General features: G+C 36.4%; 1 protein-coding gene and 1 long non-coding RNA gene across 3 annotated transcripts; one reads left to right on the top strand and one right to left on the bottom strand.

Annotated features, from left to right (window-relative positions):
- Window positions 1–4,384: 4,384 nt before the first annotated feature.
- Window positions 4,385–16,680, bottom strand: LOC121421575 (troponin T, cardiac muscle isoforms-like). Of its 2 annotated transcripts, XM_041616325.1 has the most exons (9): window positions 16,611–16,654; window positions 16,016–16,055; window positions 13,378–14,064; window positions 11,448–11,549; window positions 10,248–10,430; window positions 8,801–9,013; window positions 8,106–8,149; window positions 7,701–7,758; window positions 4,385–4,450 (listed from the first exon to the last, which is right to left on the bottom strand). In XM_041616325.1, the coding sequence occupies exons 3-9, from the start codon at window positions 13,465–13,467 to the stop codon at window positions 4,436–4,438; spliced, it is 705 nt and encodes a 234-aa protein (XP_041472259.1). In that variant the 5' UTR covers window positions 13,468–14,064; window positions 16,016–16,055; window positions 16,611–16,654; the 3' UTR covers window positions 4,385–4,435. The 2 variants fall into 2 exon arrangements, with proteins under 2 accessions (XP_041472259.1, XP_041472260.1); XM_041616326.1 differs by lacking the exon at window positions 13,378–14,064 and having other exon boundaries at window positions 16,611–16,680.
- On the top strand, window positions 8,953–22,905 carry LOC121421576. The gene is made up of 3 exons (XR_005971004.1): window positions 8,953–9,038; window positions 16,675–16,752; window positions 22,343–22,905. It is a non-coding gene; the product is annotated as an uncharacterized LOC121421576 (long non-coding RNA).
- The last annotated feature ends 1,157 nt before the right edge of the window (window positions 22,906–24,062 follow it).

The following is a 24,062-nucleotide window of genomic DNA, read 5'->3' on the forward strand; positions in this document are numbered from 1 at the left end:
TCTTACATCTATTGATTTAACGAGGCGTGATGTCATCAATTTTAACTTTGTCTTGCATTGAACCCTTTTGACACCATACTTTTCGGTTGAGCATGATGTAATACCTCCACAACCCAATTTGGTGGGAATCGGTCCATGGAGCTCAAAGATATGACCTCATGACTAACCTCATTGAAATCAACGTATTGTTGGCATGGTTCTAAGTGTTTTGAACCAGGTGGCTGTTTCATAAAGCTTTTCGTAAGATACGAATGACTTTACGCACGACTGGTGACCACTTCTTGTGCGAGATGATACATCCGTGTGTCATTCATTTAGGACATAAGAATGTGTTCCAGTCGTTCGTAAAGTTGTGCGTAACTTTACGAACAGCTTTATGAAACATCCACCTGGTCAGTAATACACTTACTTCAATGGGGCCCCCATGGATGATTCCCAACAAATTTCGGTTGTGGGAATTTTCATCTTGCCCCTAAGAGTTATGGTATACGAAATGCTGAAATTTCAAAAGAAAATGTGACGTCATCACCTCGGTACTCTATTTAATTCATAACTAAGGAAGCTTTAAAGTGTCATCAGCTTGATGAGATGGTTATAGGGTCAATTTAACATCTTTGAAAGTTAAAATGACGTCATAATTTTTCTCGCAATGTGGTCCTCTTAAAAGTGATATATCGTCCTACAGACTTAATTTCCTTTCAAGTCGACTAGGCAAAATACTTTATGTCACCATGAACAATAATCAAATAACCTAGTCAAATAAACAATAATACAATAAACCTTATACGTCACCATGGCAAGTAAGTAGTTATAAGTCGACTTGACAATAAAATAATGTCGCAACGTCCACTTACATAGTAACGAATTAAGTGATGAAATAAATGTATCTTGCCATACCGTCAATTAGACATGGTAGATAGGATTTTAAAACTTCAGTGGTATAATGTGTAATGCATGCAGAACACGAAAGGCATTTCTATTACGCCGTTCAAAGACAATCGGAGATATTGCGCATGACACGTGTAGTCGCTATCTCCATGTTCACACACATTACGCACAGTCGTTTGACGCGTACGTACGTCAGCATGCGTCAAGACGCGACCGTGTTTGAACTTATAAGATTGCGTCTGCAAAGTGTAGTGCGCATTTGCATATCCGAATCTTCCTGACTGGCGCAAAAATGAAATACCGATTCGTGTGCCACAGACATTACTGGGTGTAGCAACAAACTTCCGTTCAATTGTAAATCAAGCATATAATCAAGTCCGAGTATGAAGCATAAAGAGGCGTTGTCAGAAAGACGAGTTTCAATTGAACGCAAAGCAGCTCCCAATTTATAATTATCAACGTACTTAAATGAATTTTACTTAAATTTTGTTTTTACTTACACTTGATTTAAAAGTGATCCGAATAATCTTACAATTTCACCTATGAGATTTTCGTGACGCAACTTGACGCGCTTTTTGGTAAACATACGGTTATGTGCACGCGCTATATACAGGAAGTACCTGTTTTGCGCATGTTGCATAGCTCTTGTGTAAAATAAACGAGTCAAAGAAGTTGCATCACATATCTACAGCTATCAATATAGGATCTACATGTATTCTGATAGCTTCAATTATTTTTTGTCATTTCTATCCATCTTTGCCTTCAAAATTATAATACTCTGTAACAATGCAGAGCATTTATGAGCACCTAATAGACAAGAAATACGATATAAAAAAAAAATCAAAGGGGCCTTTCCTTGTAATCATCATATTAGGCACAAACTCTGCAATCAGGGAAGCGCTTGCAAGGATCATTCGAGTACTATGCAAAAAACAAATAATTCATTTTACATTACAATGATTAAGCCTTGTTTCTTGTGCCATAGTAGGATTTGCGTCATCACTCACTGCGTCACAATCGTGATTACAACATAGGTTTTTGATTTGTGTCGTTTGAGTTTACTACATGCGAGAATGTTGAAATAACTTGATGGGATTGAGCTGTTTCCATTGCCATTCAGCTTGTTCACATTAACTGACTATGTGGGGCACAACCTTATTAGTGAGCGTACAACCTAACCCCGGCCAATGTTCTGCTGTACGCAACACCATGGACATTCAACCCACACTTGCGCATACATAATGCAGTAGGCTACAGGTCTGGTTGCAATGGGAACAGCCAATACGGAATATAAATGCTATCTGTGGTAACATCAAACATGAGTTTGAACAGAATGTGATAAAATAAACACGAAGGTATTTATATCTATGAATAAGAAATATGTGCCAAATGATTCTAAAGACAGTGTTTAATTTCTGATTGATAAGAAAGGTATGCATAAGAGCCACATATCGGGCTTTTTTTCCAGGAAATATTATTACACGGTCCCACGTGTGCTTATCTGTATTGGTGATGGGTATGGCATATTTTCAGCTCATATTTTATGATTCAAAAGAGGTACAGGTTACAGTAAATAAACCAGATGTACCCCTCCCACGATAAAGAATGACATGAATGAGGGATAGCTAGCCTCAATTTTACAGACCCTCTCATGAAATTAGTGTTTGTCGCCACTACATATTAAACTTTAAATATATACTAAAAAAATGATGTAGCAATTACATTAATAAGAAGGCCTTAATAGAATTTAGATTTACACAATTAACACAGTTGTTTACTCACTGCGGGCATATAATTCTTCAAGCCTTAAAAGAGCGATTCTTTTTGGCAAAAAAGAACACGAATTAACAGATATAACATGTAGAATTAATGGAGTTTCAAACTAAACAATTTTCAAGCACTTGTATAAAGGTATTATATCCTATAGAATGCACATAATTATGTATTGATAGACTTACATAGATGATACATTTATATCAAACACAAGAAATTAATACTTTTTCAGATATGTAAAAATTGAATAAACCACGTGTGAATGAATTGTAAATGCTACTTATAAGAAGTCAGTTGAACAACTAATGATTGAAAAAAACATAAGAAATAATGAATGACTACTTAAACAAATAAATAAAGAAATTCTAAGATAAACACGCCAATGAATGAATAATACAAACACATTGATAAATAAATAGATAAATAAATAAATAAATGCAAGTAAAATTCCTAATTTTCCTGAATATACTATCCAAAGATACCATTGTTTGCTCTTTCTGTATTATCTTACATTCTGCAATTTTTTTTTAAGCCAGTCAATTTTGTGGTTACCCTCAATTGACATTAAATTTTGTATATTTTTACGATGTTGTGTTACTTTCATTTTATTTTGTTACACTGTGTGAAACGCAAAATAATCAAATCTGAAATTTAAAATCACTGTCTCAAGTGTGTCTTTTTAAGCATAATATAAAGTAACAACTTAATATTCGAGTGGTCCGGTCTTGGCTTTATTACGAATCATGGTCGACCTTCATATTCTTATACCATTCTGTTCTTAAATCTATTTGTCATGTTCTTAAATCTAATTTGTAGTATAACCGGAGTATTCCTTTCCGCTTCAGTATCATTTATTTCGTTTTAAACACTTTGGACAACCAACTAACAATCTTGCATTTATATAAATTGTTAATCAATATTACAAGTTATTACAATTATAACATCACCATTACACTCTTACAAATTTTCGGCAACATACTGTCCACACAACATTTTTTTTAAACTTTATCCAATTCTGGGTAGTTTTAACCCCAGAGTTGGATATTTTTTCATCACTTGTTGTGTGGATAGCATGTTGCCTAACATTTTAAGAGTGTAGGCTTCGAGGCTTGATAAAGCATAATTACTGTTGCTTTGTAATTATCAGTGATTATGATAACTCATGGCATCAACATGATCAAAACGAAATTACATCTTAAGTGACATTATCCCCGACAGGCCCTCACACACAGTTTATACATTTCATTAAATATAATGTTACGTAAGTAACATTTTAGCAGCTTAAGGACCTAAAGATAGACATTTCAAGAATTCCTCATGCAGACTATTCAAAATTGCTTTCCTCTCGTCGTGGCGTCTCCAAATGTGACGTAGTTTGCAACCATTTCCTCATGAAATCAGAAAGGGAGATTTGGGATCCTTTCTGAAGCTATTTTTAAGAAACCAACTGGGTTTTTAAGTTAGTTTTTCCACCATTTAATTCGTTTTCTTCATACCATTTTCCATTAATTTATACCGAATTCAGTCAATACTATTTCACCTTCAATTGGATTAACACAGAGCTTTTTGCAGAGGAAAAATAAGTGGTCATTAATTGCATAGTTAAATGGTTTGACATTGTTTTTATTTTGCCAGGTTCAGTTTCTTGGTTGTAAGAAACCTTTGATGTTTATATGCTAATATGCAGCTAGCTTATTAGACTGGTGTATTTTTCCCCAATGAAGTTCTTTCCTCGTCCATTCATTCATGGCAACAAGACGTTGAGTGCACCAGGCTATTCAGCGGCCTCCTGTAAATAAATTTGGAAAGGTATAAAGTTGTTATTATGAATAAGCGTAAAATTCGTAAGAACACTCTTATAAACTTTGTCCCATATTTGGCATCTTTTAAAGCCTGGTCCCACTGGCCGACGGACACAAAACGGGTGCCAGGTAAAAATGGCAGAAGTAAAAATGGCAGAGGTAAAAATGGCAGAGGTAAAAATGGCAGAGGTAAAAATGGCAGAGGTAAAAATGACAGAGGTAAAAATGGCAGAGGTAAAAATGGCAGATGTAAAAATGGCAGAGGTAATAATGGCAGAGGTAAAATTGCAGAGGTAAAAATGGCAGAGGTAAAAATGGCAGAGGTAAAAATGGCAGAGGTAAAAATGGCAGAGGTAAAAATGGCAGAGGTAATAATGGCAGAGGTAAAATGGCAGAGGTAATAATGGCAGAGGTAAAAATGGCAGAGGTAAAATGGCAGAAGTAAAAAATGGCTGAGGTAAAAATGGCAGAGGTAAAATGGCAGAGGTAAAAATGGCAGAGGTAAAAATGGCAGAGGTAAAAATGGCAAAGGTAAAAATGGCAGAGGTAAAAATGGCAGAGGTAAAAATGGCAGAGGTAAAATGGCAGAGGTAATAATGGCAGAGGTAAAAATGGCAGAGGCAAAAATGGCAGAGGTAAAATGGCAGAGGTAAAAATGGCAGAGGTAAAAATGGCAGAGGTAAAATGGCAGAGGTAAAAATGGCAGAGGTAAAAATGGCAGAGGTAAAATGGCAGAGGTAAAAATGGCAGAGGTAAAAATGGCAGAGGTAATAATGGCAGAGGTAAAATGGCAGGGGTTATAATGGGAGAGGTAAAAATTACAGCTCTAGGTAAAATACGGCCAGTCTTAAACCCCCATGCATTGAAATGTCAAAAAGCCCACGCATATAAAATCCTGAAGATTTGTCCACATTTTAACATTGGTACAGACCTATTTAAGCAAATGACGATATAACTGTCGCAAAATATTTCCGCTTGAGTGAGCACTACTTACTTTTGAAAAGTTAGTGAAAAATTGGGTGCTGGTTTGTTAAAAAGCCGAGAAAAAAGTTATCACTCCAAAATGAAAGGGGATTTGGTTAAGGAGGAAAATGACACAAAAAATTATTTCAACTTGATGAAGTTCTTTTAGGTCAGAAAAAGAATTTCAACAAAAATAATAACAATTAGATAATAAACAGTGTTTTTTCTTCTGTTTTGAAAAATAACAGAGATTTCTATCAAATCTCTAATAGCATACCAAGCTAATTATCAAGAGAGTGCTGTTTATGGTGTACAAAATACCCAACAGTCCAAGGGTTATGACTATCAAGGCGTTTATATCATATTGGTTCAGGGTCTTCTTTTATGCAAAGAATCTGAACCAGACGGTCTCCCTCGATCGACCCCAAATTGGTTTACCAGTCAAAACAAGATTATTATTGATTTTCATAATCATTTACATATTCAGTGCCAAGACTGGGAACGCATGCTTATTGTCATTCAATTATCTAAAAATAATAGTACAGACGACATTACAAATAAGGACATAATATTTAACCACAATCATTTGTGACAATTTCAACGTCTAAACTTTCCCCGCTATGTTCTCTATGTTTTTCCCCGCCCCCTAACCCTCTCTGTCTCTCCACCTCTCTTATGTCTACTCTTCCTCCTTTTTGCATCGGCAAACCTGGCAAAACTTTAGATATAAAAAAAACCAGCCAGACAAAAAGGAATGTTATAAAATGATGAATGAGAATAGTGCAGTTTTATTTTGCTCCTGATAAATTGAATGAAAAAAATATGTGTGGTTTGATTTCTTTTTAAAAAGCGTTCACGGTACACCTCCAACGAATTCGTAAATAGCATTGTTGAGAAATGCCTAACCGTGACATGCACTTCTTTAATGTATGTACATGCGGGGGCTTTTTGACAATTCATTGCATGGGATTTAAGACTGGCCACATTTTACCTAGAGCTGTCATTTTAACCTCTCCCATTATAACCCCTGCCATTTTACCTCTGCCATTATTACCTCTGCCATTTTTACCTCTGCCATTTTTACCTCTCCCATTATAACCCCTGCCATTTTTACCTCTGTCATTTTACCTCTGCCATTTTTACCTCTGCCATTATTACCTCTGCCATTTTTACCTCTGCCATTTTTACCTCTGCCATTTTTACCTCTGCCATTTTTACCTCTGCCATTATTACCTCTGCCATTTTTACACCGAGCCCACAAAACGTACTCATAACAGATACAGCGGACAAGCGAAATTTCGGCATGGCTCCATCCGTTTTTATCATACTCCAGACAATGGGCAAAATGGACGAACAATGAAATCATAGTGGACGGATGATCGATGGATATAGAGCGTATGGAATACGAAAGCAAAGAGTACACACGGATACATTACGTTTTCCAACGGATGACAAGATTCTTTTCCGTTTCACTTCCTCTCTGCATCCGTAAATGCACCATGCCTTTAAGAAGGCAGAGAGTAAGTGGAACGAAGCGTTTAAGTTCTTCAGAGTAGCGGAAGAGTGTTCTAAAGAGTCTTTTAGAACAAGTTTTGTTTTGTTCTAGGGAAACTATATTAGGTTGAACCCACTGGGTTCTTTGCACAGTTAAGAACCCCAAAGGCATGTCAGGTGAGTAAGAAACTTCATGGGTTTCTTGTAGATCCCAACGTGGTTCTGAAGGAATGCTGAGACCCCTTTCGTGCTTCTTTGAAGAACATTTAAAGGTTCCAAATAAGGACGAAGAAAGGTTCCAGTCAGCACATTTGTTTCTATGAGAATGAAACATCTCTAAAAGTGATGACCTAAAACTCTGAGATATGACCTAATGAATACATAATTAGTCTCATTCAAATCAATGTATTATTGGCCTGGTTTCCAACTTGTAGAACCAGGCCAATAACACATTGACTTCAATGGGGGGGGGGGGGGTGACAAGTATGTATTCAGGAGGTCATATCTTGGGGCGCCACGGACCGATCCCCCATAGTTGGGTTGTGGGGGTCATTCGTCATGCTCGACTAAAATGTGTTATAAAAACGCTGAAATGCAAAAAGTGAAAATTGATGACATCACACTTAGGAACTCTATTATAACACCTTTAGCTGTAACTTTTACACTCTTTTCTGCTATATTCAATATCTAGGGTGTAATTGTAACACCTCACTGTGTGGTCATCTATTGACACCAATTGGTGTTAGTCTTAACACCCCGGTGTTTAGAGTGCATGTTTACCTGTTCTCCGAACGGTAGAGATATCTTCTTTATCTTGCCATCCGATGTAGATTTCACCCTACAAATGAAGGTGAACATAGTTTATATTATTTTGAATGAAAACTCTCAGGAAATATAGCAGAGTAAAGCATTGTGAACGCATTCACTGCATAAACACTCTTTAACGTGTATTTCATTAATCTATTCATGATATTTGTAAAAATATGGCAACTACCTGGAACATATGATAATTCAAGAGAAAGAAAATACCACTTGATTAATCCTTCATTATAGGCGGGCTTTATGGCATTAATATTGAAAAGATCAACGATTAGAAATAATGAGGACATAATTCTGCTGCCTTCTATAAAGATGAACAATTAATTTCCTAGAATTAAAATAGGAAAGTGGTATGTTAGGACTCACTTAGCAGCTTGCAAAGCGGCGATACGTGTATTGAGTTCCTTAATCTGTCGAGAAACAATAGAAGAATAGCAAAAATATTATTTCCATTGAAAACTGAAGCTTGAACATTTTTTCAATGTTCTTTCATTGAAGTATTGCATTGCTATAGACATTACAAGAAACAAGCTGGTCCACACTGCACCAATCTTCGTACTAACATGAAATTGCGAAGTTGTGGTTGTCTTTGCAAACAAAGGACAAACATCATAACAACAAGATGTTAATGTGTAATCAGTTGTACAATCGATTCTATTTCATCCAGTGGTAGATCCATTTATTGCAATTGAATCCGATGTTGCAGAAATTAGACCAGCAATAGACCAGCACACTTATAAATTAATTGAATTATGTATTGTTGGTTTGTTGACGTGTTATTAATTTAAAGTTTTGTGCAACTCCTCCGTAGACTAAATCTGACACTAAAAGAAAAAAAAATGTGCCTATAAATAACAGGTCAGGGAGCTCTTCAAGAGTGTCAGGTTTGTTTTTCTTTTTCAAAAACAAAGGAAGAAAGGGTCGACATTTGACTACTAGGAAATCTGAAGAGGATAAAAACAACATCGACGAAAGGCTCTGAGGTTATCAGGTCCAAAAGCAGGGCCTTTTCTGGCCAGCTTGCATTATTAATTCCCCATTCATACCGGGATAAAACTTACATCATATTTCTGTCTCTTTTCTTTCTCCTGTAGATCAAAGAGGTTGCCGAAAGCTTTGACGATCTTAGCATAAAGATCACGTGCTGCTTCCTTCATGGCTTCCTCCGACGTCAGGGAATCAATATCGATGGCTGGGGCTCGTTTAGCCAAGGTCTCTTCTTTCTCTCTAGCGAGCTCTTCAACCGTCATCCTGGCGAACCTTATCCTCTCATCCTAAAGAGAAAACACACAGAGGCATGTAAGTTCATCATTTCACGATGTAACCTGGGTAAGCCTACTGCAAAGAACAGTGTCCCACAGTGTGTTCACATTGTGGCACACAATATGAAATCACCACAGGGTTAGATCATCACATATTCGCATAGTCGGCCATGTGAACACGCTGTGAACAGTCGCATTGTCGGGGTGTCCACAGTGTGAGATAAACTTCACGCTATAGAGTTTGAGCATTCTAACAGAGTGGATAATATACTTTGTGAACACACTATGATCACACTGTGGAAAACTGTGTCCTTTCAACTGTCCACGGTAAAGGGGTTCTGACCTTATTGTTATTATCATTATTCATATCTGTGGTACTAGCACCTACAACACACGGGTATAGAGAACCATACCACACGCTGATACAACAGATTGCGATACATTTCCATTCGTGTATCTATAAGATATGTGCTACATGGCCAAAATGGGTACTGTAAGGATACGAGATAAGTACCCCAGACCACGCACAGGACATCGGCGACACAGTTTTCACAAATCCTAGGATACTTTATGTGGTGCTAACAACACAACAGGGTTACCACTATAGGTACAAAAGAAGTACCGCAGAAGTACTACATACAAATTTCGTAAGGATGTTATATGGACTGATATTAAAACCCTCCACTCCAGGAAAGTGGCCTGAATATGTGAATGTGTAACTTCCCTAGTTGTGCCTTGTTGTCGTAAGAGTCTTCTCAAGTTTGTGCTGTTTTGTGTCATTGCCCACTTATGATCAAACAGGGTATAAGCCTATGTGCCTCTAGACTGAAGGGCTTGTGCGAACTGCATCGGCTCGCGGTGCAGAACAAAAAACCCGATGCAGAATCGGCATTTGGGTTATCTTGCATCGTGTTTACACGCTCTCACAGCTCGCGGTGCAGAATCGGCTCGCGTGTCAAAAACCTGAAATGATCCACCCACCAACAATATACATATGTCATAATAAAGACAACGCTGGATCCGTGCGCTTGCAAATACGTTATAAAGGTAAAGTAAATGAAATACGCGCCAATTGCAGATGCAGAATCGGCTTTCTGTTCACACGTAGAAAAAAGCAGTTCTGAACCTACCACTTTGGTGGTGCAAAATTGCCGATTCTGCACCGAGAGCCGATGCAAGTTAATCGCGTTTACACGCAAAAATCCGATTCTGCATCGATGCAGCATGTAAACACGGTATTTCTTACCTGAACAACATTCTTGTACGCGTTGGGGTTCCTCATGGCGCGTTGCCTCTCCTCTCTCTCCTTTTTCTTTTGTTCTCTCTGTGCTTTTAGTCTTTCGTTCTCTTCCCGTTGTCTTCTCTTCCTCTCTTCTTCATTCTTCGTGATTCTCTCCAGCCACATCGCTTGCTCATTTTTCCTCTCAAGCTGATTAAAATAAAGTCCAAAATATATCAAGAAAATTCTAACATCAAATATACAAGATCTGATAATTAAACGTGAATTATAGGTATGCAATTTTTAATTTTCTGCTACCAAAATGTACTATACGCTTTTTATTATCATTATTGTTTTGGAGGGGGGGGGGGCGAGATTTACGCATCAGAAACAAGATGTTACATTAGTATAGAAACACGACAGGTATATAAGCCCCGCACATGCCTATTGAGAGCGTATCTTTGAAAGAAAGACAATAAACACTTATAATTTCAAAAATATGAAACGTTCATTTCTAAATCTTGTAAAGGTGCGACCTCTTTTCCAAGTGCATACAAACAAAGTGCAGACGTCCGGCTTTCTCGTCTTGTAGCACCTTTACACGCATCTAGATTTAACTGTGCGACTTTCAGATCAGGAAGGTGCACAATTGCGCCTGTAATGGCTCCTACTATTGTGTCATGATTCCGTCATTGCTAACGGTGTTGGAACCCGTGGGATTCGAGCCTGCCATCTACTGCTTTCCGGGCAGGTTCGAATCCCACTGGTTCCAATTAATTTCTGACTTAAGATTTTCATTACAGATCGAGCATAGCTATCTGAAACAAATAGAGTAATACCAAACTTATATTTACTTTGTAGAATATACACAAACTTGATTTCAATTTTTGCCAAGCAAAGAAGAATTTCACCTAAGAAACATGCATTGACACTTTTAACCCCAAACATGCCAAATGCTACATGTAAACGATATACTGCAAAGATTCCGTTGTTGATTTAACACCAGACCGGAATCTACACCGGAGAAGTATTGAAACAACACCAGTTTGGAATCAAATCGATGTTGTGTTAATACCAATTGGTGTTTCATAAACACCTATCTGGTGTTAGACCAAAACCAAGCTGGTGTTGTTTAAAACTTTTCTGGTGTTGACATATAAAGATTGCAGCCTGGTGTTAAATCAACAACGGAGGTTTTGCAGTGTATGAATGCAAATTGTCACTTACCCTTTTCTTCCTGAGGGCAGCGATCTCCTCGTCGTACGTCTCGATGATCTTTCTAACCATCTTCAAAGACTGGATGATCTCCTGCTTGAACTCCTGCCTTTTCTGTCACGTGACAACACAATCAAACAACGACACCCACGTGACAGTCACGTGACTCAAAAACATTGAGACGAGGAAACAAACGTGACAGCCACGTTACAAGTTTAAGTTGTTATTATTCATGTTACTTGATATAGCACATCGTACGTGACAGCGTAACGTTACTCAAGTGACGAAAACCCGCGAGGAATGAAACAAAACTATACAATGACAAAACAAGTGATTATAGTCACAATACGGTGATACACAGAAAGTGGTTACATGTCTTCCTTGTAACAACTTATATTCATTTACAGTGAGGGATAGATAAAAACATCGATCTATTATCATCTTTACATTACAATAATGAAGCAATCCTGCCGGAAAAAAAATAATAGTGTAACACATTATGTCCACATAGTGAGATATATTTGATTGGCATTGTTAAAATTGGGTGTTTTATCATTCTGGAACGGATTTCACATTGTGTTACAGACCCTTTTGACAAACTATGGGATGTTTTGTTTTCTCCAACAGGCAAGGTATCGAAAATGAATAAAAGACCGCATTTCGAGAGAGAATATAACATGTGTAATGATTATAAAAAAAAGTGTAGACATAACTGTCAGTGGACTAGAATGGCTTTTCAAAAATGAGTTCAATAGCGTTTTATTTCTAATTAGTAATCATAATTATCTAATGTTTCGGGATTCAATGCCTTGGTAGAACCCTTGAGTTAGTTCGCCCTGAAGTATATAAGGTGACATGTAACCATGACAACGAAAATAAAATAACACAGAACGAGTTACACTGTCACGTGACAAAGTAAGATGAATTAACGAGAGTATAGTTATTATCATTAATGGAAAAATCATTAAGGCTCAAGTTGTTATAACATTCCCGAGGATAAAAAGGAAATAGTTATGTTCCCGTCATGCATTGCAGCATAATGCAGTAGTCCATGCAGTGACGTCACTACTCTACTGGGGGATGGGAGCATCGTGGGAATAGGGTCTGATAGGGGGGATTAAGTGAAGTTATATCCTTTTATTTAGAAAGGCAGCGGAATTGGGGGGGGGGGGGTCTGATATTATAGGCGATCTAGATATCAGCTTGACATGGCTTTGCATCCATTATGTAATTTTATTACTCTTCCTACGAAATTGATACACATCAATTAAATTGATGTTCAATTCTACAGTATCTGACTTGGTGTCATGATAAAGTCATTAGGCATCAACCTAAATTAAGCATAAGTAAAGTTGTTCATTTCTCAAACCGAAGTATAGTATATCACATTTTATTCTTCTATTTAGTTTTATCCACACGATTTATATCATATCACAATTATTACTTTTTCCTTATTTGTTTCCTATCTCCTTCCCCTTCCAAATAACTGATATATCAAGGAAATGGCGAGCGTTTGAGCATTTTATTTAAATTGGGAGTGTGCGGTACGTGAATCATGTGCAAGAACAACAACTGATTTCTTTTCATGCTTTAGACAATTGGGCGGGAGTTGCCTAAAACATGACAGAATTTGCAAGATGACGGGCAAGCTAGCTTTTTGAGTGACATTCAAATTCACGCTCCGATATATACGTCGGCTGGCTAGCAGACGGGCGGTAGGTTGCGCGTGCCCATCGATTTTCAATTTCTGTGCGCCTGGCAAAGGGGCGTCACCTCAAGCGTGCGCTACGAGAAATGTACACTGCGCGCGAGTTGACGCCATGTTGCCAGCCGTACAGGAAAGTAAATACAGATACGCGTCAATCCTAACCCACTTTTGTCAGTCAGGCGACGATTATAGTGAGAGAACAGCAAAGTACTTACAAAAATTGTAAGTACTTACAAAAATTGAGACTACTTTGTCTGCCTCGGCGTCATACTGGGCGAGCAAGTCCTGGATTTGCTTGAGAGATTCTCGGGCCCCGAGTCTCATCTTTTCTTTCTTCTTTCTCTGTCACGTGACAACACAGAACATGGACAAGACCACGTGACGAAAAGGTCACGTGATGGGTGTTAGACAGGTTAGGAATTAGAACGATGTGACAAGTAGAAACACGGACTCCTAACGAACAATGTAGCGGGCTCGTTTCGAAAAAAATAGTTTGTCATTGCTTAGATGTTACATTAAAATAGTAATGCTCCAAAATAAAACAGTTTGCATCAAATATGATTTCTTCTATTGTCATTTTTCACATAAAGTACATTGACAAATAACTCATGAATATATTTAATTGGACCGAACCATTTTCGCCAAATTTTTACCACCATTGTAAAAACAAAATGTCTTAATGGAAGCTATGAAAACTAACTTGTAAATGGTTTGCAAAAAGGTTTTAACGAAATATATTCTTAGTCCAAGTGAATTAGTAATAGAGAGTAAGGGGTAACCATTTGGGAACGGTTTCTAAGACTACATCTAGCTAGTGAAATAAATTAATGTTAATAGGTTTATGACACGATAGAGAACATTCTGTGACCTGTTACATGGCTACACATGCACGTAGTATAGTTGACCTAGCCATGTGGATTCCTGTGTATAATGAGAATAGTATAATAATTAATGATAATAATCGTAAAACATAATAAAGGTAATAAAGATAAAAAAGAAGGATAGCATTCACAATAATGCAATAATATTACTACAAGTAGTACTATTAATGATAATCAAAATAACAATAATGATAGCATAGATAATAATAATAAAATAAAATGATAACACTAGTACGCCTAATAAAATAATTATTGAAAAATATCATTAAGATATGATCGTCGATATAAACTTTAAATCTTTGCCACTCAAAATTTACGTAGGTATGAAAAGGAGTACTGATATATATGATTTATTAAAAATATTCCTTTGTCAAGCTGGCAATTTTAAGTTTATTTTTAAAGAAATATCATTTTATCTCCATGTTGACTATAAGAAAACTGTTACAGTCTCTTTTATATTCTAGAAATGAAATGATTATGCATTTTCAAAGTCATAAACACGAATCCCTGTTGCGTGAAAATGATATAATAATTGTAATATGTATTGGTAGGATTACTATCTGAATACATGAATTGATTTTAAAAGGATCCCATACAACAAAAGTTTTTTGTTTTAACCGCTTGACATGAAGCACTTCTAAAGCATTTAATCAATTCAAAATTTCTGATACCCCGTTTGGATTAAAGCTTTTGGATATACAATCGCAGTATATGTAAGGTAAGTATTCAAATCGACTTTTAATTAGTAAAGTTATAAAACATTTATAAGAGAAGGCGCTAAATCTGAATAATTTTAAAGAAATAAAAACCCCAAAAGAAATCAATTTAATTCAATTCAAGGTTTATTAAAAACATGAGTCGTAGCCAAATGGCTGAATTGGTCATGTATACAAAGTAAAAACAATTAAAAGACTCATTACATATTTCAAACATTAAAAAGCAGTAACCTTTCTAAAAAGGTTAGTTATCCAACTTTCTCACGTTCGAATGGCAGAATGATAGAACATGATTTGCTCTGTTTACCAAAGTTTTTAATAGACAGGCTAAAAAATAGATTTAGTCAGAGTTCCATAAGTACATGATGCGTTAGAGTTGATTAATATCTTTACTATAGTCGTCAATACAATTAGATTTTGTTACATCACACGACAAAGATCGATTTAAAGCATGTCCAATTATTTAACTTTTATTCGGATTTTCGACATTCTAATTAGTCTGCCAAAGTAACGGCAATTTTTTTCAGCGTAGCTTCAAAGAAAAATCGAGTATGTTAGTAGATATATAACTTTTCTTATTAAAAAAATAATAATTATAATAAAAGGCATTTATATAGCACCATTTATGTAGAAATAATCTGTTTCGAGGGGGTGGTTTATTATCATTATTACCCCGGCTTTAGCTCGAGCTGCCATTCAGCACTCAGTGCATTCAAGGAATTAATCCTGTCGGGTACCCATTCACCTCACCGGGTTTGAGTGCATTACTGTGGATAAATTTCTTGCTGAAGAAAATTACGCAATGGCTGGGAAAGAGACTAATCCACCGGGCCACAACGCTCCATTTACACATGGATTTACAACACTTCGAAAATAGAGATCCATCGTCAAAATGTTGAAATTGAGCACGGCATTAAGAAAAAAAATCCCTTTTGCACCCTTCAAATGTTTGGCGCTACATATTTTGAGCATTTTACACCTTGATGTTGGACGGTAACTACGTTTTGCACCATAGCGGTGCACAGTTGTACCTTTTAGGAAACTTTGCATCCTTGTGAATGTACAGAAAATTCTGCATCCCTAAACCATGCAAAGAGGCATAATTTACACAGGGTTGCAAACTATACACAATAGTGCATATTTTTACCTTTGTTCATGTGGGGTGCGCGGTAGCACCGCTATCGGTGGTGCTATTTAGGGTGTAGATTATTTTGTCAAATTCTTAAAAATTTTAAGATGTATTATTGAAAGTAGAAAATACGCAAGGACACGAACCTTATCTGAAATGGCTGCCTCCTCCTCTTCCGTCAGAGTGCTATGTGGTAGAAATAGAATTGGATGAAATTATTTAAATTTCATAGATTTCACTTCTGTTTACCTCTCTGTGGCTGGTGTTTTCAGAGCAATTCTAAATTTCCATAATATCCCCTATATATGAAAACAATCTTTAGGGACCCCATCGCCGGTTGATTGGGGTTATAATTATTACTATCGTTAATTTTGCTACCATGGCATTGTTTAACATACAATCAAGTTCATTATTTAGTTAATTATCACTATATAACACATAAATAAGGGGGAAAGCAGGGGAATGTTCATAATTGTGTCTCTGTGTGAGGATGTACGTATGTATGTTTCAAAGTAGAAAGGAGGTCAAAGTGAGGTACAAATAGCGTTAAACATTTGTTGTTAATGTGACGGGCTAGAGAAAGTGGCATTTGTTACCGTGTAATGTAGGTATTTGTTTTGCGTGTGAGGACGTTGTGTATGTTTGAAAGTTTAAAAAAATGTCGATGGACTACGAAGTACAAAAATAATGAAGTTTCAAGCTTGAAAATGTGACAAGCAAAGAGAAAAATAAAAGACTTACTGCTCTCCTTCTTGCTCAGCAGACGCCATGTTCACAGTCTGTTATATGTTTACCCCTTCGACAGGACCTGAAAGAAATAAAAGAGGATAACGATCATAAGCGAGGAAGCGTCGATCGGGGAAGGGGACACGGGGAGGAGGAGGTAAGTGGTAGCTGGTAAGGAATAATTCTTTGAATTGCGTGTGCGCTTTAAGGTCATGTCCACCCCAGAAAAAATGTTTATTTGAATGTTTAGGGAAAAATCAAACAAGCATAACGATGAAAATTTCATCAAAATCGGATGTACAATAAAAAAGTTATGGCATTTCAAAGTTTCTTTTATTTTTTCACAAAATATGATATGCACAACTTGGTGACATGCAAATGAGTCAGTGATGATGTCCATCACTCACTAGTTCTTTTGTTTTGTATTGTTTGAATTATACAATATTTCAATGTTTACAGATTTGACAATAAGGACCAACTTGACTGAATCATTTAGTATTAAACAATGCTAATTCCACATGTTCAGGGATGAATTAATCGTTGTTCAGTTGACAATGAGGATTTTTTTTTAGAATATTTCATATTTCATATAATTAAATACAAAATAAATAGTGAGTGGATGACGTCGTCAGTTTCCTCATTTGCATACTTACCGTATGTGCATATAACTGTTTTGTGAAATAAGCAAAACTTTAAGATGTCACAATTTTCTTATTTTACACCCGATTTTGATGAAATTATCAGTGTTCCTTGTCGGATTTTTCACTTTTTATTAAATTCAACTTTTTGTTGGGGTGGACTTGTCCTTTAAGTAATTACACTCCAATAAATATTTGGTAAAAATGCTCCATTATGGTAATCATGTGTCCAACCAACATTGGGCATTTTTTTGGGGGGCATCTTTCTTATCCAGTCAGTGCGATGGAACTTTTGCCTGTTGTAATTGTAAACCTCGTGATGGTTAAAACATGGAGCTATCTGTTTATAGCTGTATGGTTAAAATTTTACCCACTATTTTTTTCCAGTGTACGGCGGCCAAGTTTAAGCGGGGTTAATGAAATCCAATTCGCCCTTCGGACGCGAATAGAGACGTAAATGTGATGTGCGCTATACAAGAACTGTTAACTATTTTTATTGGCAAAAAGAAGCTGCTGAAAACTGCTTATCTAAAAAAAGAGCCAATGGAGTAAATAAGAGAGTAAAAGGGGGCCTAAGCTTTCGATCCTAGCAGAATCTTCGGAGGCAAAATGACAAACATATAAAGTGGAACAACCATAATATACATTGCGTATAAAAAAAAACGGGACAGATTTGAAAAGTCTATAAAATTTTAGTTTCAAATTATTATGTCTATATTTTGGTGTTAATAGGTGCTCTAAGGTCTTGTCTTTCAAATGCTATCAAAAAATTTAGTTTCGTTCATGCTTGAGCGAACACAGGACGTTTTTGTTGGGGGTTCAAAAAGAGGCTTGCGCCAGAATTGCAGAATATGAGTAATATGATGTTCGGACTTCTTGCTAATTAGCAGACTTCCTCTTAACCTTTTCATTATCTTTGCCATAATTTTCAAATCATGCGGTCAAAATTCATTGTCAGATCTATTTATTTGCTTGAATTATTCTGTTATTTCTTTTTAATATGCTCTCTGTTAGCTTTGGATATTCCTTCTTCAAGCTAAAATTATTTTTTTTCAACCGAATTATGGGAGAGCATGGATTTTTTCTCAAATCTTTTCATTGTGTGCTACAAAGGTTGTCGTGCCTTTTGAACAAAGCCACACAGATGGGCGGGCGCTCGGGTTGCTCCCCCCCCCTCAATTAAAAAAAATCATGACCAAGAAAAAACGTGGACAGGAAATAAGGAAAGATAGAAAGTAAAATATGATATAATTTTCTGAATATTATGTCAAAATCTATCACAAAATTTGATATTGTAATTAAAAAAGTGGGAATATTTGCGTGCTCACTTCGCTCGCTCACAACTTTTTAATACATTTTACCCGATCTGCCATATCTAGCTCCCTCAAAATTGACTCAATACACCATTGTCATTGAAAACATGAATCCCTTCCTGTGTTTCCTGTTAAGCAATTAAACTTGGTCAAGGAATTAATGACCCCTTGAAAAATAGATTCATGTCTTTTAAAGGTACATAACATTATTTGTTTCACAGTTTCACATAATAAAACGATTTGAATAATCACAAGTTTTCCAAATTAATAATTCAAATCTTCTTGCTTGGGTTGACAAAAAAATCTTTTTTTCTCAGTTACTTATGAAGGAAAATTAAAGGTAAGAGAAGTTTAAATGAAAAAACAAAATAATTCAATTAAATAAATAACTTTGTAAATGAAATTTGACAGCATAATTCGAAAATTGTGGCACAGATAATGAAAAGGTCAAGAGGAAGTCTCCTGATTAGCAAGAAGTCTGATCATTGTATTACACATATTCTGCAATTCTGGCGCAAGCCTCTTTTTGAACCCCCAACAAAAACGTCACGTGTTCGCTCAAGCATGAATAAAATTTATTTTTTTTAATTGCATTTCAAAGATAAGACCTTAGAGCATCTATCAACACCAAAATATAGACATCATTATTTGAAACAAAAATTTTATAGACTTTTCAAATCTGTCCCGTTTTTTTTGATACGCACTGTAGACCACAGACATTCAACAGCAACACTGGAAACAAGGAGACAAAAGGGGCATTAGTGAGAAGAGAGGACCAATCAGGTTAATGAAGGGGATGAAAGAAAAGGAGTAGGCAGACACAAAGGGAAGTTAGTGTGAGTAAGGCCAAAGAAAGACCTCAAGTGGGGAGGGATTAAGATATGAGGCAGGCAACATCAAACAGGATCTAGAACAAAACAGTGATGGGGGGTATGAGGAAGAGATGAATAACAAGAGAATTAGTGAGAGGTGGGTCAAACAGATAACAAAGAAAGGCATAATAAACTGGTACATAAGAGTGGGGAAAAGGGGAAAGAAAAGGGAACAACTGATAATGTGCAAAAGACATAAGTACATGTAAGTATGATAGAGCATTAAACAAACTAAGAGAAAAAAGTAGCTCTAAAAGTGGTGTAACTGATATTGTAATCCACTGGATGTGAGGGGAAAAAACAGAAGACTATATAGAAGAAGAAAAAAAAACCTGTATATAAGGAAGGGGAAGCAAATTGCATAAAAGGGTAAAAGCAAATAAAGAAGCTGATGCTGTATGAGAAAGGGTGTGTAAATGAGAGAAAAACACAAACATAGTTAACATGAAAAAAAAGCAAAACAAATAACTGGTAAATCTGAGAGGTGAAGGGAGAGAAAAAAATAAATATATAATATAATAGTTATATTGCCTGAATAAGGGAGGAAAAAAGGGAACTGATCTTGTATGAGATATGGGAGTTTTTTTTTCTTCTATATAGTCTTCTGTTTTTTCCCCTCACACCCAGTGTATTACAATATCAGTTACACCACTTTTAGAGTTACTTTTTTCTCTTAGTTTGTTTAATGCTCTATCATACTTACATGTACTTATGTCTTTTGCACATTATCAGTTGTTCCCTTTTCTTTCCTTTTTCCCCACTCTTATGTACCAGTTTATTATGCCTTTCTTTGTTATCTGTTTGACCCACCTCTCACTAATTCTCTTGTTATTCATCTCTTCCTCATACCCCCATCACTGTTTTGTTCTAGATCCTGTTTGATGTTGCCTGCCTCATATCTTAATCCCTCCCCACTTGAAGTCTTTCTTTGGCCTTACTCACACTAACTTCCCTTTGTGTCTGCCTACTCCTTTTCTTTCATCCCCTTCATTAACCTGATTGGTCCTCTCTTCTCACTAATGCCCCTTTTGTCTCCTTGTTTCCAGTGTTGCTGTTGAATGTCTGTGGTCTATATTATGGTTGTTCCACTTTATATGTTTGTCATTTTGCCTCCGAAGAAGATTCTGCTAGGATCGAAAGCTTAGGCCCCCTTTGACTCTCTTATTAACTAATTTTATTGTTATTATCACAGACAGTAAAGTGTGACTTACAATTATCATTACACAAGAAAGGAATTGACGTTTTATCGCCTAAATTCATGTGGTCATGACCTCCCCTACAAAATATTAGGCAGTTTCCTCTTAGCGACATATGAACAAGTCAAATACAAATGAGATTCTAAGTGCGACTTTGAAGGGTATTAACTCTTTGTAAAAATAGCCCCCCCCCCTTGCATTTGCTTTTTGGTGAAGTTACAAAGATTGATATAATTATCCAAAGCGATTTACCAACGAAATGTGAATAAACAAGCTGGAGAATAAATCCTATACCATCATTAACTACCTGAGAACGGGTTATTGTAAATAAAAACGGTGAATGAAAATGGCGAGAACAGCGAATCCAACCTTCTAATTATCAACCAAAGTTTATTTCGAGAATTGCTGGGAAAGAAACCAAAATCAACATGCCACTCTTTCAAGGGATACTCTGCTGATATAGACATCCTTCTGTCATAGAAGAATGGACCCAACATGCATCAAAACAAATCAAAATATCATGATCTTTCTCTCCCATCTTCGGGAAGACATTTTCCTCATTTCCCTCGAGCCTTCCAAATTCCTGGCGATGGAAATAGAACAAAACCCTCCATTCAAACAACATGGCCAGAAATAAGATTTTATTTTAGTCTTGGAGTATAGCAGACATCAATCATTGCTTATCAACATGCCAAGACTGACTATCTCTGATCTTCGTCTTCTCTGGCGATTACATACCAAACGGATAGTACATTTCAACCTCAAATCTAGGAGTGGATCTAGAGGAATAATCGTGGGGGAAGGCGGAGGCAAAGAGGGGACGTTTGAGAGACTTTAAACATTTGTTCATCTTTTTTTCCATTATTATAATCTGATTTTGTTTCTATTTACTTATTCATAACAAATTTATAATTGTTATTTGGGGAGTGGGGGCAAAGTTGATTAGAATAATGTTTTATAGAAAACGATAAAGACATATGAGGAATAAAGCATAACACAAAGTTTTTTAGGAGTAGACGTCATTTGAATTACGCTGTTACATAATTGAACGGTTGTAGTAATATGTTTCCTGAAAAAAGGAGCTTCATAATTTCATATTTTACATTATAAGAAAATAAACAAAATAATCAGAGTCGTGTTCCCATAGTATTCCCGTTGTAGTTAGACATTACCCCATAATTTCTTATTTGAATTAAAAAAAATGGCGTTCATCTTGATCATTGTCACCATCATCCTCATCATTATCATCTCCATCTTCACTACTCAAATTATGAAAAGATTCTTCTCATTCCGAATATACCTAATATGCATTTAAAAAATATATATTAATCAATTTAATGGGTCTGAATCTTCTGCTAAATGTTAAAATTAAAAAGAAAATTGTCTGGATTTTAGTTTTTAGTACACGTCATGTATGATTTATCATGCCAAAACGATAATCAAATATGTTTGTTACGCTTTGACAAAAGTTATTATCCGAATGATTTGAATGCAGAAGAAAACAGCAAATAAAATAAAATTAGAATACAAATAAGAAAATGAAATAGCCAAAAATAGTGCCTATACGGTATGTTCCGCTCTTTCAATTCACATGTTTGACTAATCTACCGATAGTCATCTTAACGTCACTTTATAACTCTTTTTACACCAATGCCAAATAATATGTCAATTTATAACTCTGTTAAAACGAATGCCCAATAATATGTTTCTGTATTTTCTACATACTAGCGTCAGTATTACAACACGCGTGTTCGTAACATCAAGACAGAAAACCCAGCAGGGTGGTATCGCCAAATCAAAGTTCTTACCCACCGAGATGATGCACCATCACCCATTGCGATTCCTGGTATTGGCGCCAATGACTCTTCACTCCACCAATAAGCAGCTGCTACTATCAACAAGCATCTCATTTCCATAGCAGCTGATCTCCCTCCTCTTGACAGAGGTTCCCTTCCTGCGTACTTACCATCTCCAAGTCAATGCCCCCTCGTCCAACCATGGGAAGTATTTCGAAATCTTAAACACTTAAATTCTTCCAAAGCAGGGATCAAGGATGACATACCTGTTAGAGTTGTAAAGGAATTTGCTCTTGAATTGTCTGTGCCCCTTACTGATATCTTGAACACTTCTTTCCAACTTGGGGTTGTACCACATCAATGGAAGCTCTCCTAGATCACCCCGATACCTAAGGCGCTGCCCGCGTCTATCGACAAAATTCGACCAATCGCTCTCACAAGTAACTTTGCCAAAATAGCTGAATGTTTTGTGGCAAAATGGCCTTTGCAAGACATTGAAAAACACATTGATTCACGTCAGTTTGGTAATAGGACTGGACTTTCCACTACTCACAATTTGGTACAACTTCTTCATTGTCTTTTTGAAAATGCAGAAAAAAAGTAAATCAATTTCTACCATTGTGTGTACTGATTTTAGTAAAGCCTTTGACAGGCTTGACCATACAACCCTTATCCGTAAAATGATTGATCGTGATGTACGACCATGCTTAATTCAGTGGGTTGTTGATTTCCTACAGTGTCGTCAACAGTGTGTTAAGTATCAGGGTAAAATATCTCAATGTTTGGAAAATAATGCAGGAGTACCGCAAGGTACAAAACTAGGTCCGTTACTATTTCTGATTATGATCAATGGCGAATGTAATTCTTCGACTATTCCTTACTTCAAATATGTTGATGACCTAACTTTGGCAGAATGTAGAGTAATACCATCACCCCCAAAATACAAGAATGTCTCAATGAATTGCAAAGTGGGTCGACAAATAACCATATGAAATTGAATCCCTCCAAGTGCTTTGGTATGAATGTAACTTTCATGAAAACACCCCCTACTCGTAATGACCTACACATTGGTGAATCTGTACTAGCATTCGTCACTTCCGCTAAGATACTGGGTGTAACAATACAGTCAAAGTTGAAATGGGATGAACATGATGGTGAAATTCTAAAGAAGTGTAATAGGAAACATACATGTATGTTCAGATCACTCAAGCAATATGGAATGCCCGTTGAAGATCTAAAAACTGTCTTTGCTGGATACATCCGTCCCTCATTAGAATATTGCACACCGGTTTTCAATGGGGCTTTGACCAAACAACAGATTGCTGACCTAGAAAGAGTACAGAAAAGAGTCTGCAAAATTATATTAGGACGTAACTACTCGTCGTATGAAGATGCTTGCCAAACAATCAACCTTGAAACTCTGGATTCTAGACGGAAAATTCTTGCTCAAAAATTTGCTAAATCTCTTACAATCAATCCACACTGCAGAACTTGGCTCCCTCCTCCCAAAAGGCTAGACATTTCGCTAAGGAAAATCCCTAAGTACGATCAATTCAAATGCAAAACCAGCCGATTCCGAAATAGTCCCATCCCCTACTTCATAGATTCACTAAACGAGAACTAGATAAATTTGTTGTCCCCCCCGACGATAT

The sequence above is a fragment of the Lytechinus variegatus genome, chromosome 9 (genome assembly GCF_018143015.1).
Source record: "Lytechinus variegatus isolate NC3 chromosome 9, Lvar_3.0, whole genome shotgun sequence".
In the NCBI taxonomy this organism is placed as follows: domain Eukaryota; kingdom Metazoa; phylum Echinodermata; class Echinoidea; order Temnopleuroida; family Toxopneustidae; genus Lytechinus; species Lytechinus variegatus.

Excerpts from the sequence above, each read along its gene's own strand:
- LOC121421575 (XM_041616325.1), bottom strand. The coding sequence starts at position 13,467 with ATGAGACTCGGGGCCCGAGAATCTCTCAAGCAAATCCAGGACTTGCTC. Across the intron at positions 11,550-13,377 it reads ACAAAGTAGTCTCAATTTTT|AAAAGGCAGGAGTTCAAGCA; the intron begins GTAAGTACTTAC and ends GTCACGTGACAG. Across the intron at positions 7,759-8,105 it reads GCCGCTTTGCAAGCTGCTAA|GGTGAAATCTACATCGGATG; the intron begins GTGAGTCCTAAC and ends CTTCATTTGTAG.